General features: G+C 43.7%; 1 protein-coding gene across 1 annotated transcript in view; it reads left to right on the top strand.

Moving 5' to 3' along the window:
- LOC137340238 (cilia- and flagella-associated protein 46) overlaps positions 1 to 18,965 on the top strand; it is a 303,329-nt gene that overhangs the window by 246,661 nt on the left and 37,703 nt on the right. The window contains exons 52-54 of the mRNA XM_068002660.1: positions 7,744 to 7,811; positions 10,024 to 10,084; positions 16,376 to 16,411. Coding sequence (XP_067858761.1) covers positions 7,744 to 7,811; positions 10,024 to 10,084; positions 16,376 to 16,411 — 165 coding nt within the window. The remainder of the gene's footprint in view (positions 1 to 7,743; positions 7,812 to 10,023; positions 10,085 to 16,375; positions 16,412 to 18,965) is intronic.

The raw sequence follows: 18,965 nt of genomic DNA, 5'->3' as shown, positions 1-18,965 counted from the left end.
CGTTTATAACTTATCTCACTAAATAGTTATTATTTCCCTCACTGTTGTTTGTAAACATGTATTTCATATATTTACCAGCTCTTTCACTCTCCAAGCTTCAATCCCATGCAATGCACTAGTCAAAATGGAATGATGCTTACCTTCATTCCTCAGCATTGGTGAAAATCCAAAAAGTCTGTAGCTGCAAATGTACTAAATTAAATTGTAGAAATGTTCCTATATTTATGTTTTTTAATAATGTATTTGGTAACTTAGCCACTGAAATGCTTACTTTGCAGAAAATTTGAATGGCCTGCTTATTGGCACCAAGAATTTTTATTTATTTTTAAATGTCATTATAATATATATTTTACTTCAATCAAAAGGTGCATTTTATTTTCTGTTTTTTCTCAATAGTAGTTATGGTCTCCAAACATGTCACTGAAGTTTTAAAGTATATTACAAGAAAAAAAGAGTACCTCTACAATTCATAACATTTATAACAATTGATTAACTCTGTAATTAAGTCCTTATTTTGTTCACGCTCCACACACACGTGACTTCACTGCCCTTGCTCAGTCTCGTGCTCTGAGCTACAAAATATGATAGCTATCTGTATTCCTGTTTGGCCAGGGTACTATGTTTACTCTGAATATAGCCACTGCCACTGCCTGTACTCCAGGTGCATCCACATTCTGGCCTCCTCATCCCCCGACTCACCGGGTTCGCTGCCTGCTTCGGAGCTCGCATTCACCCTACCTGCTCCCCCTTTAAAATCGGGGGCCTGTGTGTTTTAAAGTGTCAGTATTTATAAATTGTATTTCCTAGTATAGGAAACATAGTTGTAACATTATGGTTTCCTCAATTAAAATTACAAAAATATGTAATTCCCAATCTGTTTAAAATGCTGGTATGTGTTAAGTATAACACTAGGAGGTTATTGAATCATAGAATCATAGAAGTTACAACATGGAAACAGGCCCTTCGGCCCAACATGTCCATGTCGCCCAGTTTATACCACTAAGCTAGTCCCAATTGCCTGCACTTGGCCCATATCCCTCGATACCCATCTTCCCCATGTAACTGTCCAAATGCTTTTTAAAAGACAAAATTGTACCCGCCTCTACTACTGCCTCTGGCAGCTCGTTCCAGACACTCACCACCCTTTGAGTGAAAAAATTGCCCCTCTGGATCCTTTTGTATCTCTCCCCTCTCACCTTAAATCTGTGCCCCCTCGTTATAGACTCCCCTACCTTTGGGAAAAGATTTTGACTATCGACCTTATCTATGCCCCTCATTATTTTATAGACTTCTATAAGATCACCCCGAAACCTCCTACACTCCAGGGAATAAAGTCCCAGTCTGTCTAACCTCTCCCTGTAAGTCAAACCATCAAGTCCCGGTAGCATCCTAGTAAATCTTTTCTGCACTCTTTCTGGTTTAATAATATCCTTTCTATAATAGGGTGACCAGAACTGTACACAGTACTCCAAGTGTGGCCTCACCAATGCCCTGTACAACTTCAACAAGACATCCCAACTCCTGCATTCAATGTTCTGACCAATGAAACCAAGCATGCTGAATGCCTTCTTCACCACCCTATCCACCTGTGACTCCACTTTCAAGGAGCTATGAATCTGTACTCCTAGATCTCTTTGTTCGATAACTCTCCCCAACGCCCTACCATTAACGGAGTAGGTCCTGGCCCGATTCGATCTACCAAAATGCATCACCTCACATTTATCTAAATTAAACTCCATCTGCCATTCATCGGCCCACTGGCCCAATTTATCAAGATCCCGTTGCAATCCTAGATAACCTTCTTCACTGTCCACAATGCCACCAATCTTGGTGTCATCTGCAAACTTACTAACCATGCCTCCAACAATCACTCAATAACCCTCAAGTTCATTGAGTTGTAATTTCAAACTCCAACTTAAAATGGGAAGGCTGAGTTTGGAGAGTACTTTTAACGCTTTAGCTCTGATCGCCATACAAAGAAATGCAATGTTGTAAATATTGGCATTTTAAAGGGAAGTAAGTGTGGAAATTGCAGAGGTGCTGGCCATAAACTTCAATATGGGGGTGGTGCCAGAGAAATGGAGAATTGCAAATGTTACACCCTTGTTCAAAAAAGGGAGTAAGGATAAACCCAGCAACTACAGGCCAGTCAGATTAACCTCGGTGGTGGGGTAACATTCAGAAACAATAAGCCGGGTCAAAATTAATAGTCCCTTGGACAAGTGTGGATTAATAAAGGAAAGCCAGCACGGATTTGTTGAAGGCAAATCGTGTTTAACTAACTTGATTGAGTTTTTTGATAAGGTATCAGAGAGGGTTGATGTTTTGTATGAGGACTTTCAAAGGCATTTGATAAAGTGTCAAATAATAAGCTTGTCAGCAAAATTGAAGCACATCGAATAAAAGGGGCAATGGCAGCATGAATATGAAAGTGGCTAAGTGTCAGAAAATAGAGAGTTGTGGTGAATGGTTGTTTTTCAGACTGGAGGAAGGTATATAGTGGTATTCCCCAGGGATCGGTACTAGGATCATTGCTTTTTTGGATATATATTAATGACGTGGACTTGGGTGTGCGGGGCACATTTTCAAAATTTGCAGATAACACAAAACTTGGAAGTGTAGTAAACAGTGATAAGGATAGGAATAGACTTTAAGAGGACATAGGCTGGTTGAATGGGTGGACACATGGCAAATGAAATTTAACGCAGAGAAGTGCGAACTGATATATTTTGGCAGGAAGAATGAGGAGAGACTAATAACTAAATGGTACAATTCTAAAGGGGGTGCAGGAACAGAAAGACCTGGAACTATATGTGCACAAATCTTTGAAGGTGGCAGGACAGGTTGAGAAAGCGGTTTAAAAAAGCATACGGGATCCTGGGCTTTATAAATAGAGGCATAGGGCCCGATATTAGCACCCGCTATTGGGTGCGTTCCTGGCGGGGGGGCTCCAAAAATCGGGGAATCCCGGAGCGGGTCGGGAGCCCGGCTCCAACCCGCCCACTTCCGGGTTCCCTACAGACGCGCTGACGTGCGCGCGCAGCCCCCGCATGTGGGACTCCCTCAGGCAATTAAAGCCGGCGGGGAGCCACTTGACAGTATTTATTCTGCTATTTCAGGTCCTCAACAGACCTGATTAAGGGAATATTTCAGGAGGTATGGGATTTGAGAAACAACTAGGACTGTTTCCCGTACTGGGGGAAACACTCCCAGTTGAAATGGACGTGTTGCAGCTATCAGCCTGTGGCAGCTGCAAAGGTCCATTTGACAGGTCGGGGGGGGACCCTCACTCATTGCAGGAGACCACTCTGTCACTTTGGACAAAGTTTGGCCACCACCACCCTCCTCCTAACAATAAAATTCACAAACTTGCACACTTACCCCGGGGTCCAGACACATGTACCGACCTTGCGGACCCCCTCAGATGGGGGCCGCCGTAGCTGCAGTCATGACCTCCTCGGAGGGCGAACAGCATCACCAGCCTCGCTGGCCACGCCATCCACCTCTGACACGTGGAGCTCCATAACACAGTGCTGTGACACATCCACCTGCACAGCAGGAGGGAGGGCAACCGCAGAGAGAGATGCATCGAAGAGGGCACTACCCTCGCCACAGGGTCCACAGACCAAGGCTCAGCGTCCTGGACCTCTTTGAGCAGCAGTGCACACGGAGGCTCAGAGTCACCCGACATGTAGTCGTGGACACCTGCAGCCTCCTTCATGCCGAGCTGCTCCCGGCTGGCCCGAGCACCGTCTTCTTAGCTGTCGTTGTCAAAGTCACCACTGCCCTCAACAACTTCTCCTCCACATCCTTCCAGGGTGCCACCGGGGACATCGCCGACGTCTCTCAGTCATCTGCACAAAAGAGCCTGCAATTACACCTACACCACTCTGCAGTGACACAATGGGTGGCATCAGGTGTGGGTCTTCATTGTGATCCTGAGGAAAGGGCATTATTGCACAAACCAGACAAGATTCGCAAAGATGTGGCAGTGGTGATGCCAATATAATATGTGATGTGAGTTGCTCAGAAATTAAATATAAGTAAAAACCATGACAAACCCTCAAACACCCTTGTGCATCCCCTTCATGCTCACGACACGTTTGCCTTATGCTGCCTACTGCACATATGTGATGCATGCCCTGTGGCTGCAGCATAGGTAATGGCAGGTTGAGTGAGGCTGACTGTGAAAGAGATGCATGAGAGGGTGAGTATGAGATAGAGCAATGAGATTGTATGAGGATTGGGTTGAGTGGTAGTGGTGGGATGAGTACTGGCGGGGTGAGTAAGTGCAGGTAAGATGAGGATGAGGTTTGAGTGGGTGTGACGGGTGACGTGACAGAGTAGTGTTGGCAGTGCAGAAGGAGATGTGGGGTGGGGGCGGTGATGTGGCAGACAGAGTGTAGGGGAATGAGTAAGTGTACTCACTTTGGCTGACCTACTTAGGTCATTGCAGCACCTCCTGCACTGTATGCAGGTGCGTGATATGTTGGTGGTGCAGGTGACCTCCTCTGCCACCTCGAGCCTGGCCTTGGTGGCAGAGGCAGGCCGCTTCCTCCCGCCCGCCAGGGGGAAGATCTCTGTCCTCACCCCATCCAATAACAGCTGGAGTGAGGCATCATTAACCTGGGAGCAGCCTTCCCCCTGGGCTGCTCCATGCTGTATTTTTTCCTATTTGTTGCAGCATCAGTCAGTGGAGGACTGCCCCTTTAAATAGAGCTCCTCCAGCTGACAGACCTTACTGCGCATGCGCAGTCCGCCCGACGAGCAGGTCTGCAGTGGGGAACCCGGAAGACCAGGTAAGTGGATCCAATTAGGCTGCGATCGCGCGCGGGGCAGACTGATTTCACCGGGCGCGTTGCCCAGTCGCCCCCCCCCCGCCGCGAACCCGCAGCCCTGGTAATATCGATCCCATAGAGTACAAAAGCAAGGAAGCCAGTCTTCAGCCAATTCGATTCACTCCACATGATATCAAGAAACGGCTGAGTGCACTGGATACAGCAAAGGCTATGGGCCCCGACAACATCCCAGCTGTAGTGCTGAAGACATGTGCTCCAGAACTAGCTGCGCCTCTAGCCAAACTGTTCCACTACTGCTACAACACTGGCATCTACCCGACAATGAGGAATATTGCCCAGATATGTTCTGTCCACAAAAAGCAGGACAAATCCTATCCGGCCAATTACCGCCCCATCAGTCTACTCTCAATCATTTGGAAAGTGATGGAAGGTGTCGTCGACAGTGCTATCAAGCAGCACTTACTCACCAATAACCTGCTCACCGATGCTCAGTTTGGGTTCCGCCAGGACCACTCGGCTCCAGACCTCATTACAGCCTTGGTCCAAACATGGACAAAAGAGCTGAATTCCTGAGGTGAGGTGAGAGTGACTGCCCTTGACATCAAGGCAGCATTTGACCGAGTGTGGCACCAAGGAGCCCTAGTAAAATTGAAGTCAGTGGGAATCAGGGGGAAAACTCTTAATTGGCTGGAGTCATACCTAGCGCAAAGGAAGATGGTAATGGTTGGAGGCCAATTATCTCAGCCCTAGGACATTGCTGCAGGAGTTCCTCAGGGCAGTGTCCTCGGCCCAAACATCTTCAGCTGCTTCATCAATGACCTTCCCTCCATCATAAGGGTCAGAAATAGGGATGTTCGCTGATGATTGCACAGTGTTCAATTCCGTTCGCAACCCTTCAGATAATGAAGCAGTCCGTGTCCACATGCAACAAGACCTGGACAACATCCAGGCTTGGGCTGATAAGTGGCAAGTAACATTCGCGCCAGGCAATGACATCTCCAACAAGAGAGAGTCTAACCACCTTTCCTTAACATTCAACGGCATTACCATCGCCGAATCTCGCACCATCAACATCCTGGGGGTCACCATTGACCAGAAACTTAACTGGACCAGCCACACAATACTGTGGTTACAAGAGCAGGTCAGAGGCTGGGTATTCTGCAGCGAGTGACTCACCTCCTGACTCCCCACAGCCTTTCTACCATCTACAAGGCACAAGTCAGGAGTGTGATGGAATACTCTCCACCTGCCTGGATGAGTGCAGCTCCAACAACACTCAAGAAGCTTGACATTATCCAGGACAAAGCAGCCCGCTTGATTGGCACCCCATCCACCACCCTAAACATTCACTCCCTGCACCACCGGCGCACCATGGCTGCAGTGTGTATCATCCACAGGATGCACCACAGCAATTCACCAAGGCTTCTTCGACATCACCTCCTAATCTCACGACCTCTACCACCTGGAAGGACAAGGGCAGCAGGCACATGGGAACAACACCAGCTGCACGTTCCCCTCCAAGTCACACACCGTCCCGAATTGTAAATATATCACCGTTCCTTCATCATCGCTGGGTCAAAATCCTGGAACTCCCTACCTAACAGCACTCTGGGAGAACCTTCACCACACGGACTGCAGAGGTTCAAGAAGGTGGCTCACCACCACCTTCTCAAGGGCAATTAGGGATGGGCAACAAATGCTGGCTTGCCAGCGACGCCCACATCCTATGTACGAATAAAAAATAAAGTTATGTTGAACCTTTATAAAACACTGATTCGGCCACAGTATCGGAGTATTGTGTCCAATTCTCGGCACCACACCTTAGGAAGGATGTGAAGGCTATAGAGAGGGTGCAAAAAAGATTTACTAGAATGGTTCCAGGGATGAGCGACTTCTGTCACATGGATAGACTGGAGAAGTTGGGGCTGTTCTCCTTAGAACAGAGAAGGTTAAGAGGAGATTTGATATGTTTTCAAAACCATGCCAGTTTTAGATAAAGTAAATAAAGAGAAACTGTTCCCATTTGTGGAAGGGTCGAGAACCAGAGGACACAGATTTAAGGTGATTGGCAAAAGAACCAAAGGCGACATGAGGAAAAACTTTTTCACGCAGCGAGTAGTTATGATCTGGAATGCGCTGCCTGAAAGAGTGGTGGAAGCAGATTCAATTGTGGCTTTCAAAGGGGAATTGAATAGATACTTGAAGGGAAAAAATTTGCAGGGCTATGGGGAAAGAGCAGGGGAATGGGACTAACTGGATTGCTTTTACAAAAAGCTGGCACAGGCTCGATGGGCCGAATGGCCTCCTTCTGTGCTATAACCATTCTATGATTCTTTGCTTCTAAATGAAAAAGCCTCCATCTTAGCTAGCTGGCACTTAATGCCCAGCTATCCCATCTAGCTTAATTGAAAAGTCAGATATGACCGCTAGGTAGTATTTGTTAACTTGGACAATTAACTTTTTAAAAATTGTTTAAAATTCTGTTTTTTAAAACAAATAACTTTTATACAATATTTTAAAATATTTATTATATTCAAATGTTCCCCAATCCTGGACAGACTTGCTGTATAATCGACATTTCCTTTGCCATAGAATTTGGTTTGAGGTGACACAGAATTTTAGGGGCACTGATTATGTGTAACTTTGTTGAAAACTAAAGAGTATATCGCCAAATGTGGCATTACATATGGCTGAAGAAAATGTAAATCCTGTGATGTTGCTGGCATCAAACTTCTTCAGGACAGTTTTTTGTGCACTGATGGTTTGGACTGCTCATGAGAATGAAATCATTTAATGACTAAGAAAAAGTATAAGTACTGAATTTGTAAGTTGCTATTTGTTAGTCTTAGTCATCAGAAAGGAGAGCGCCATTCTATATGCATTGGCCTAGAATCTCCGCGAGGCATTCTAATTTTTTACTGATGATCCTTTTTTTCTGCAACAGAAACGGAACACAAAAAAGATGCAAAAAATGCTAAAGCAAAAGGAGGCCAAAAGAAAAACATTAAAATGGTAACTTACATAGGCTTATTTATTATAGACAACAAAAAACATATGACAATTTCATTCTGTGAATACTATGTAAGACATCATTTGGCATAATTATTGAAGAAGAATATATATTTTAATTACAGTGTCTGTCACATACCACAAGAATAGCCCAAGTTGTCAAAAGGTAGAATCTCATGGATGCTATCCCATTGAAGGCCTTGGCCTCTCTCCAAAGTCTGGGCTTAGTTTTGATATTTTTCCCAGAGTTGTGACACTGATCTGAATTTGGATTATGCAAGCTGTATAGTGTGCCTAATTCTTTAGGATGCATCAGTACTGTTCGGTCAGGTGCACAGGTAGAATATTTTTCTTGAGATTCTAGCACTTTCTACTTGTTATTCAAAATAATTTGAAGAAAAATTAAGAACACAAAGTTCAAAAGCTTTCAGCTAAAATTTATATTGAGTGTTTTGGAAAAAAAACTGAGGGGTTGAGTGAGAATGAGCAACAATGACACGAGCGTGGCTTTGTCAGTGTGGGGGTACAACTGCAATGTTCGCCCCTCCCACCCAAAGACCCTGGAAATGCAGGAAGAATTTGGCTGGACAACCTGGAAAGCAAGGAATCATGGCATTGTATTGGGAGCCACTTAAAAACTGATGCTGAAAACTCTTCAATGCCACATCTTCCGATATTCAGAGGTCCAGACCTGACTCCACCTGGACTCCTGAGTCCACTTCCACTGCTTTTATTCTCTTGTGACCAGGCGTACCCTGCCAATGCTACTCCAGGACCCAACTGAGGGCGTAAGAGTGGTAACTCCCAACTTAGGGAGTCCTTGTCCTTTCTGATGGCCTTGTAGGGCCTTCCAGTGCCACCTGGAATCAGTGGATGAAGGCCAGGACCTGCAATATCCGAATTCCAGCCATACTTGCAACTGTTTCGATGGATTCCCGCCAAAGTTAACATAAGAACATAAGAAATAGAAGCAGGAGTAGGTCACATGGCCCCTCGAGCCTGCTCTGCCATTTAATCAGATCATGGCTGATCTTCAACCTCAACTCCACTTTCCTGCCTGATCCCCATATGCCTTGATACCCCTAGAGTCCAAAAATCTATCTATCTCAGCCTTGAATATACGCAACGACTCAGCATCCACAGCTCTCTGGGGTAGAGAATTCCACAGATTCACAACCCTCTGAGTGAAGAAATGCCTCCTCATCTCAGTCTTAAATAGCCGACCCCTTATCCTGCAAATATGCTCCCTACTTCTAGACTCTCCAGCCCTGGGAAAAAGCCTCTCAGCATCTACCCTGTCAAGCTCCCTCGTAATCTTATATGTTTCAATTAGGTCACCTGTCATTCTTCTAAACTCCATAGAGTATAGGCCCATTCTACTCAATTTCTCCTCATAGGACAACCCTCTCTTCCCAGGAATTAATCTAGTGAACCTTTGCTGCACCGCCTCTAAGGCAAGTATATCCTTCCTTAGATAAGGAGACCAAAACTGTACGCAGTAATCCAGGTGAGGTCTTGCCAAAGCCCTGTACAATTGTAGTAAGACTTTCTTACTCTTGCACTCTAACCCCCTTGCAGTAAAGGCCAAAATGCCATTTGCTTTCCGAATTGCTTGCTGTACCTACATGCTAGCTTTTTGTGTTTTTTGTATGAGGACACCCAAGTCTCCCTGAACACCAACATTTAATAGTTTCTCATCATTTAAAAAATATTGTGTTTTTCTATTCTTCCTACCAAAGTGAATAACCTCACATTTCCCCACATTTTACTCCGTCTGCCACCTTCTTGCCCACTCACTTAACCTGTCTATATCCCTTTGCAGACTCATAGTGTCCTCCTCACAGCTTACTTTCTCACCTAGCTTCGTATCGTCAGCAAACTTGGATACATTACACCTGGTCCCTTCATCTAAGTCATTAATATAGATTGTAAATAGCTGAGGCCAAAGCACTGATCCTTGCGGCACCCCAAGTGTTACAGCCTGCCAACCTGAAAATGACCCGTTTATCCCTACTCTCTGTTAAAGCAGGATTCCATTTATTTGAGTGAGCAGTTTTGGCTCCCATTGTCTATTTTAAACCAGGGGATATAAAACATTAATGTAGTCAATAAAACTTAAAGCAAAAGTTAAATTACTGAATTTTACTGAATATAATAACCTGAGTGGTGGTTGTGATAGTTGTGATACTTGTTTTCCTTTATGTTTGAATTGCAGGTATCAGTTGATCGTGTTTTACCATCGACCTGTTTGCCAGTGGATACTCACAACTTCAAATGTATCCTTTCAATGTTGAATGTTTCTTTGAAAGAAACAATTTTAACCTGTTAAATAATTTATATAATATGATTAATGAAATAGTAAAATATATTGTGAAAAAAGTAACTCAATTATTGTCATTAGCAGCAATAGGCTTATTATCTTTTATAATCATGACTATTTTGAGCATATTTATTGTCATGATATTTCAATGTAACTTCTCCTTATTTTAATATGATGAACTTGATTAGGGTCAACAGTTGCTAAGATATAGGCATAAAGACTGCAACTCCAGTCACATGGCTTGGGATCTCAAGGTTTCCCCCTTCTGCAGATCATCCAGGCAGTATGGCTGGATGTCTAACCAGCTGCAGATAACCTAAGGGACATTTATTGCAATATCAGAATCAGGGAAGCCTAAAAGAAGTACCTAACTGTCAAAATTACTGGGTAAACTATCAGTGCCAAATGCTAGCTTTCAGCCCTCAAATACTGTTCTGTACCGACAGCCTCCCTACAACAATGTGGCTGCTTGTTGGACAGTAGATTGGTATGAACTTTCTCTGCAGAGACTCGAGAGGAAGTGATCCACCATGACGTGCCTCTATCCAGAGAGTGATTAGAATGTGGAACTTGCTACCACGTGGAGTAGTTGAGGTGAATAGCATAGATGCCTTTAAGGGGAAGCTAGATAAGTACATGAGGGAGAAAGGAATAGAAGGACATGCAGATTGGGTTAGATGAAATAGGGTGAGGGGAGGCTTGTGTGGAGTATAAACATCGGCACAGACCAGTTCGGCTGAATGACCTGTTTCTGTGCTGTTAATTCCATGTAATTCTATGCACTGGACCACCTAGGATGCATGATCTACCTTGTGCCCAACGGTAAAGAAACCAGGCCCGCTTGTCCTGTATAGAAGTCCAGTTCCAGACCTGCTCCTCAGTTCATGTGTACGATCAAAGAATGAACTTTTTCGTGGCAACCTTAAGGAGGTTGATAAACATGTCGTAGTTTGCTGCGTTCACAGGAACTCGTTGAACTGCTTTTTCTACTAGTTTCATATAGCCATCCCAGGTAGCCTTCGTAAAGGCCGAGCATGGCTTTGGTAGTGATGAGATAAAGGGACTTGGAGACCAACGTGTATGTTAACAGTGCGGTGTTGCCCAAGCAGAAAGGCATCAAAGACAGTTTGTTCCATCACTAGGGGTCATACAATTCTGTCACAGGACATAAAGTACAACTCTGAAGCCCTTTTCTGTTCACAGCTATCACAGCTAAACTAACATGTATTTTACTTTAACATAAGGTTTATAATAATGCAGCTTAGGAATTTTGTTCACCTCTGGTATGGATAATAGTGATAAAGTACCTTATGCTGTCTCAATTTACAAAGGTTGAAAGAAGTTGGTCATTCTAAACAGTTGTCTGCTTTTTCTGGAAATTAGCCGATAGGAAACCTGACTATTAAGGAGTTGTTGGTGAATTGGTGAAATAAAGTGATCTTTCCGTATTACTCTGTAGCAGGGCAGGACTGAAAATATATTAAAGAAATCAGCACGGATTTCAAAAGGGATGTCATGCCTGACCAACCTTATTGAATTCTTTGAAGAAGTAACAGAAAGTGTAGACAAGGGTAATGTAGTAGATGTAATATACTTAGATTCGGCACCACATAGTAGACTCATGACTAAGGTCAGTGCGTGTGGATTCAGGGGGCAAGTAGCAGAATGGAAAGCAAACTGGCTACAAAACAGAAAACAGTGAGTAGGGGTTAAAGGTATTTACTCAGAGTGGCAGAAGGTGGGAAGTGGTGTTCCACAGGGATCGGTGCTGGGACCACTGTTGTTCATTTACATAATTTACATAAACGATTTGGACTCAGAAATCAGAAGTACAATTTCAAAATTTGCGGATGACACCAAATTGGGGGGTATAGTTAACACTGAGTAGACCATGACAAAATACAGGAAGCCATTAATAAACTTGCAGAATGGCAAATTAATTTTAATATAGATAAGTGTGAGGTGGTGCATTTTGGTAGGAAGAATAAGGAGACCACACACTCCTTGGAAAATAAGAGTCTAAAAAGGTGGAGGAGCAAAGGGATCTCGGAATACAGATTCACAAATCATTAAAAGTAGCAACACAGATAAATTAGGCTATAAAAAGTGCAAACAAAGCACTGGGGTTCATTTCTAGACAAATAGAATTGAAAAGCAGAGAAGTTATGTTAAATTTATGTAGAACCTTGGTTAGATCACACAGACTACTGTGCACAGTTCTGGTCTCCTTATTATAAAAAGGATATAGAGACAGTGGAGAAGGTGCAAAAAAGATTTACTAGGATGATACCAGAACTGAGAGGTTATAACTATCAGGAAAGACTGAACAGGCTATGCCTCTTTTCTCTAGAAAAGAGAAGACTCAGGGGTGACCTAATAGAGGTCTTTAAGGTTGTGAAGTGATTTGAGAGAGGAGACGAATAAAAGATGTTTCCACTTGTGGGGGAGTCTAAAACTAGGGGTCATAAATATAAGATAGTCACTAATAAATCCAATAAGGAATTCATGAGAAACTCCTTTACCCAGAAAGTGGTTAGAATGTGGGACTTGCTGCCACATGGAGTAGTTAGGACAAATAGCAGTTTTTTTTATTCGTTCATGGGATGTGGGCATCGCTGCTGTGGCCAGCATTTTTGACCCAGCGACGATGAAGGAACGGCGATATATTTCCAAGTCGGGATGGTGTGTGACTTGGAGGGGAACGTGCAGGTGGCATTACTCCTATGTGCCTGCTGCCCTTGTCCTTCTAGGTGGTAGAGGTCATGGGTTTGGGAGGTGCTGTCGAAGAAGGCTTGGCGAGTTGCTGCAGTGCATCCTGCAGATGGTACACACTGCAGCCACAGTGCGCCGGTGATGAAGGGAGTGAATGTTTAGGGTGGTGGATGGGATGCCAATCAAGCGGGCTGCTTTGTCCTGGATGGTGTCGAGCTTCTTGAGTGTTGTTGGAGCTGCACTCATCCAGGCAAGTGAAGAGTATTCTATCACACTCCTGACTTGTGCCTTGTAGATGGTGGAAAGGCTTTGGGGAGTCAGGAGGTGAGTCACTCGCTGCAGAATACCCAGCCTCTGACCTGCTCTTGTAGCCACAGTATTTATGTGGCTGGTCCAGTTAAGTTTCTGGTCAATGGTAACCCCCAGGATGGGGGATTCGGCGATGGTAATGACGTTGATTGTCAAGGGGAGGTGGTCAGACTCTCTCTTGTTGGAGATGGTCATTGCCTGGCACTTGTCTCGCGCAAATGTTAATTGCCACTTATGAGCCGAAGCCTGGATGTTGTCCAGGTCTTGCTGCATGCGGGCTCGGACTGCTTCATTATTTGAGAGGTTGCAAATGGAGCTGAACACTGTGCGATCTTTTCTTTATTAGTTCATGGAATGTGGACGTCGTTGGCGAGGCCGGCATTTATTGCCCATCCCTAATTGCCCTTGAGAAGGTGGTGGTGAGCCGCCTTCTTGAACCGCTGCAGTCCGTGTGGTGAAGGTTCTCCCACAGTGCTGTTAGGAAGGGAGTTAAAGAATTTTGACCCAGCGACGATGAAGGAACGGCGATATATTTCCAAGTCGGGATGGTGTGTGACTTGGAGGGGAATGTGCAGGTGTTGTAGTTCCCATGTACCTGCTGCTCTTGTCCTTCTAGGTGGTAGAAGTCGCGGGTTTGGGAGGTGCTGTCGAAGAAGCCTTGGCGAGTTGCTGCAGTGCATCTTGTGGTAGGTACACACTGCAGCCACTGTGCGCCGGTGGTGAAGGGAGTGAATGTTTAGGGTGGCGGATGGGGTGTCAATCAAGCGGGCTGCTTTGTCCTGGATGGTGTCGAACTTCTTGAGTGTTGTTGGAGCTACACTCATCCAGGCAGGGGGAGAGTATTCCATCACACTCCTGACTTATGCCTTGTAGATGGTGGAAAGTCTTTGGGGAGTCAGGAGGTGAGTCACTCGCTGCAGAATACCCAGCCTCTGGCCTGCTTGTGTAGCCACAGTATTTATATGGCTGGTCCAGTTAAGTTTCTGGTCAATGGTGACCCCCAGGATGTTGATAGTGGGGGATTTGGCGATGGTAATGCCATTGAATGTCATGGGGAGGTGGTTAGACTCTCTCTTTTTGGAGATGGTCATTGCCTGGCACTTTTCTGGCACGAATGTTACTTGCCACTTATGAGCCCAAGCTTGGATGTTGTCCAGGTCTTGCTGCATGCGGGCTCGGACTGCTTCATTATCTGAGGGGTTGCAAATGCAACTGAACACTGTGCAATCATCAGCGAGCATCCCCATTTCTGACCTTATGATGGAGGGAAGGTCTTTGATGAAGCAGCTGAAGATGGTTGGGCCTAGGACACTGCCCTGAGGAATTCCTGCAGCATAGATATAATTAAGGGGAAGCTAGATACGTACATGAGGGAGAAAGGAATAGAAGGATATGCTGATAGGGTTAGATGAAGTAAGGTGAGAGGGCTCGTGTAGAACATAAACATCGGCATAGACCAGTTGGACCGAATGCCCTGTTCCTGTGCTATACATTCTATGTAAGGACCCATGAGGAAAAGTATGAATTTACATTTTTTGTGCAGTGTTTAGCTTTTGGGGTTTCATACAGGGGATTCCTCTGGAGGCTGTCTGCAAAGCACTTACCTGGAACACTTCACACAGTTCCATAAAACATCACTGGGATTGAAATTGCATATTAAAGCGTTTGTCTGCCATTTGTTTCTCCAATATTTTAACTAAACTAATAAACCATGTATTTTAAAGGTTTGATATCTGGTCTGTGGTTAGTTAATTGATCTCAGCCAAGATGGTGTTGAAGGTGATGCAGTTGACTTCAGCATTCCTTGGCTTAGGGGGTGAAAAATCAATCAGTATCCCTGCTTTTGACCACTATCTCACTGTATCTCAATTAATACTTTTGTTTGTTTTGTTTTAAGGAAGTCATACATCTTCATCTCAAATTATTTGAATTAAAAGTGGTTCACTTATCCTCTCTTTCATGCTCTTGCTAAGATTTGTTTTGACATGGCATGTGCAAAAATGTAATAATTATGAATTCCATTGGTTCCATTGCTCTAGGTTGCCTTAGGTCAGAGTTACTTTTAACTAATTGGGTCAAAATAGATCCCATTTCTCTGGGCTTTGAAAAACAGCAATCCAAAGAAGAGTGAAAGTGCTTCCTGTATTGTTTTCCCCCCCTTTGACAATAAAGATATTAATTATGAACATTTTAAATGGTATAATTACTGAAATAAGATCAAACACTTCATCACCGATTTTACACGTCCACACTGCTGGCAGAGAAAGTCAGTGGTGGGCAGTGCATATCAGAAATTTGGAGGCACACTGCCCATGATTTTGTAGCAACAATCCATATGTGCTGTTGAGTGGCAGTGCAGACCTGTAAAATCAGCCTTTATGAGTCATAGGAACAAAGAAACATAGGAACAGAGTAGGCCATTCAGCCCCTCGTGCCTGCTCTGCCATTTGATAAGATCATGGCTGATCTGTGATCTAACTCCATATACCTGCCTTTGGCCCATATCCCTTAATACCTTTGGTTGCCAAAAAGCTATCTAGCTCAGATTTAAAATTAGCAATTGAGCTAATATCAATTGCCGTTTGCGGAAGAGAGTTCCAAACTTCTACCACCCTTTGTGTGTAGAAATATTTTCTAATCTCACTCCTGAAAGGTCTGGCTCTAATTTTTAGACTGTGCCCCCTACTCCTAGAATCCCCAACCAGCGGAAATAGTTTCTCTCTCTCCACCCTATCTGTTCCCCTTAATATCTTATAAACTTTGATCAGATCACCCCTTAATCTTCTAAACTCCAGAGAATACAACCCCAATTTGTGTAATCTGTCCTTGTAATTTAACACTTGAAGTCCGGGTATCATTTCTGATAAGCCTACGCTGCACTCCCTCCAAGGCCAATATGTCCTTCCGAAGGTGCAGTGCCCAGAACTGCTCACAGTACTCCAGGTGCCGTCTAACCAGGGTTTTGTATAACTGCAGCTTAACTTCTGCCCCCTTGTACTCTAGTCCTCTAGATATAAAGGCCAGCATTCCATTAGCCTTATTGATTATTTTCTGCACCTGTTCATGACACTTCAATGATCTATGTACCTGAAGCCCTAAGTCCCTTTGGACATCCGCTGTTTTTAACTTTTTACCATTTAGAAAGTACCCTGTTCTATCCATTTTTGATCCAAAGTGGATGACCTCACATTTGCATTCCATGTTTAACCTTAACTTGACTTGTCAGATATTGTAGATCCTTATGATGAAACCAGTGACTCAGGTAAGAGTATAAATGTCCTTTTATATTTTAATAATACATGTTAAGTTCCAAAGAAAAACAAGTACTCCACGTTAGATCAGATTCCCTGTAAGTAGGTTTCCCTGCATAAATATATTTAACAAAACAATTTATTGTGTTAGTAGTTAATGTCCCTTAGTATTAAAACATAAGAAATAGGAGCAAGAGTAGGCCATACAGTCCCTTGAGCCTGCTCCGCCATTCAATAAGATCATGGCTGATCTTCGACCTCAACTCCACTTTCCCATCCTATAACCATATCCCTTGTTTCCCTTGGTGTCCAAATATCCATCGATCTCAGTCTTCAGTATACTCAACAACTGAGCATCCACAGCCCTCTGGGGTAGAGAATTCCAAAGATACACAATCCTCTGAGTGAAGGAATTTTTCCTCAACTCAGTCTTAAATGGCTGACCCCTTATCTTGAGACTATGACCTCTAGTTCTAGACTCTCCAGCCAGGGGAAACAGCCTCTCATCATTTACTCTGTCAAACCCTCTGGGAATTTTATATGTTTCAATGAGATCACCTCTCATTTTTCTAAACTCCACAGAATATAGGCCCATTCTACTCAATCTCTCCTCATAGGACAACCCTCTCATCCCAGGAATCAATCTAGTGAACCTTCGTTGCACCCCCTCTAAGGCAAGTATATCCTTGGGTAAGGAGACCAAAACTGTACTCCAGGTGTGGTCTCACCAGAGCCCTATATAATTGCAGCAAGAACTCCTTACTTTTATACTCCAACCCCCTTGCAATAAAGGTCAACGTACCATTTGCCTTTCTAATTGCTTGCTGTACCTGCATGTTAACTTTCTGTGATTCGTGTACGAGGACACCCCAATCCCTCTGACTACCAACATTTCTTACTCTCTCACCTTTTAAAAAATATTATGCTTTTCTATTCTTCCTACCAAAGTGGATAATTTCACATTTCTCCACATTATACTCCATCTGCCACCTTCTCGCCCAGTCACTTAACCTGTCTGTATCTCTTTGCGTCCTCCTCACAGCTTACTTTCCCTCCTAGCTTTGTATCGTCAGCAAACTTGGATACATTACACTAGGTCCCCTCATCTAAGTCATTGATATAGATTGTAAACAGCTGAGGCCCAAGCACTGATCCTTGCAACACCCCACTAGTTACACCTGCTAACCCAAAAATGACCCGTTTGTTCCTGCTCTCTGTTTTCTGTACGTTAACCAATCCTCAATCCACGCTAATACCTCCAATCCCATGAGCACTAATGTTGTGTAATGACCTCTTGTGTGGCACCTGATCAAATGCCTTTTGAAAATCCTATACCAGATTCACTGGTTTCCCCCTTATCTACCCTGCTAGTTACATCCTCAAAAAACTCTAATAGATTTATCAAACACCATTTCTCTTTCATAAAACCATGTTGACTGTGCCTAATCATATTATGATGTTCTAAGGCCCTGTTACTACGTTCTTAATAATAGATTCCAGCATTTCCCCTACTACTGATGTCAGGCTAACTGGCCCACAGTTCCCTGTTTTCTCTCTCCCTCCTTTCTTGAATAGCGGGGTTACATTTGCCACCTTCCAATCTACGAGGACCATTCTAGAATCTAGGGAATTCTGGAAGGTCAAAACCAATGCATCCGCTATCTCTGCAGCCATCTCTTTTAAAACCCTAGGATGTAGGCCATCACGTTCAGGAGATTTGTCGACTTTTAATCCCATTAATTTCTCCAATACCTTTTCTTTACTAATCTTAATTGTTTTAAGTTCGTCACTCTCGTTAGGCCCTTGTTTCCCCACTATTTCTGGTATGTTTTTTGTGCCTTCTACTGTGAAGACAGATACAAAATATTTGTTTAACATTGCAAGCATTTCCTGATGGGCAGTATGGTAGAGCATAGTTGTGATGTTTAGCTGCTAACCTGCCCTGTCCCTTTAAGGTACTGCTCAGGTACTCCCTTTGAAGTAATATAACTAAAATCTAGAATTAATTAAAGGTCAGTTATTGTTGGAATTTCTTTTTAAGATAGGCAGCTGCTCATTATCTCAACAACTTCTCAAGGTTATCCGAAGATATATTTTTTTAAGATTATTTAGTTGGGATTTGATTGCATTTTATATTAGGTGTGATGTCTGAAGTGTGAAGGATGAGTGCTAGACATAATAACACTTTTAGTTTCTCTTTATATAAATTAAGAACGATCATTGATTCAAATTTAAGTCTGCTTCTTTTTCATTCTACATGGGCATTTGTTTAATTCTAGGTTTAAAAAAAAAGGATAGTCAGGTAACTAGACCAGTCTGCCTTACATCAGTAGTGGCCATATCACAGGGTAAAATTAATACTCACCTAGAATGACAGAGGATAATTGAGGACCGCTAAAATGGATAAGTTAATGGATTTGTTGAAATCCCACATGTCCATCTGAAGTGACTCAAAAATACCAGAACATCCAATGTAAAAATGATATGATAAAGGCAATAAACCCTGAGCCATCCTTAGCAAACACCCAAAGTTACTAGCCAGTTAGGATGGTGGGGGGGGTGTGA

This window comes from Heptranchias perlo, chromosome 21 (assembly GCF_035084215.1).
Source record: "Heptranchias perlo isolate sHepPer1 chromosome 21, sHepPer1.hap1, whole genome shotgun sequence".
Classification (NCBI taxonomy): domain Eukaryota; kingdom Metazoa; phylum Chordata; class Chondrichthyes; order Hexanchiformes; family Hexanchidae; genus Heptranchias; species Heptranchias perlo.
Note: the sequence above shows the minus strand (reverse complement) of the source record. Positions and strands in the feature narration are given on the sequence as shown.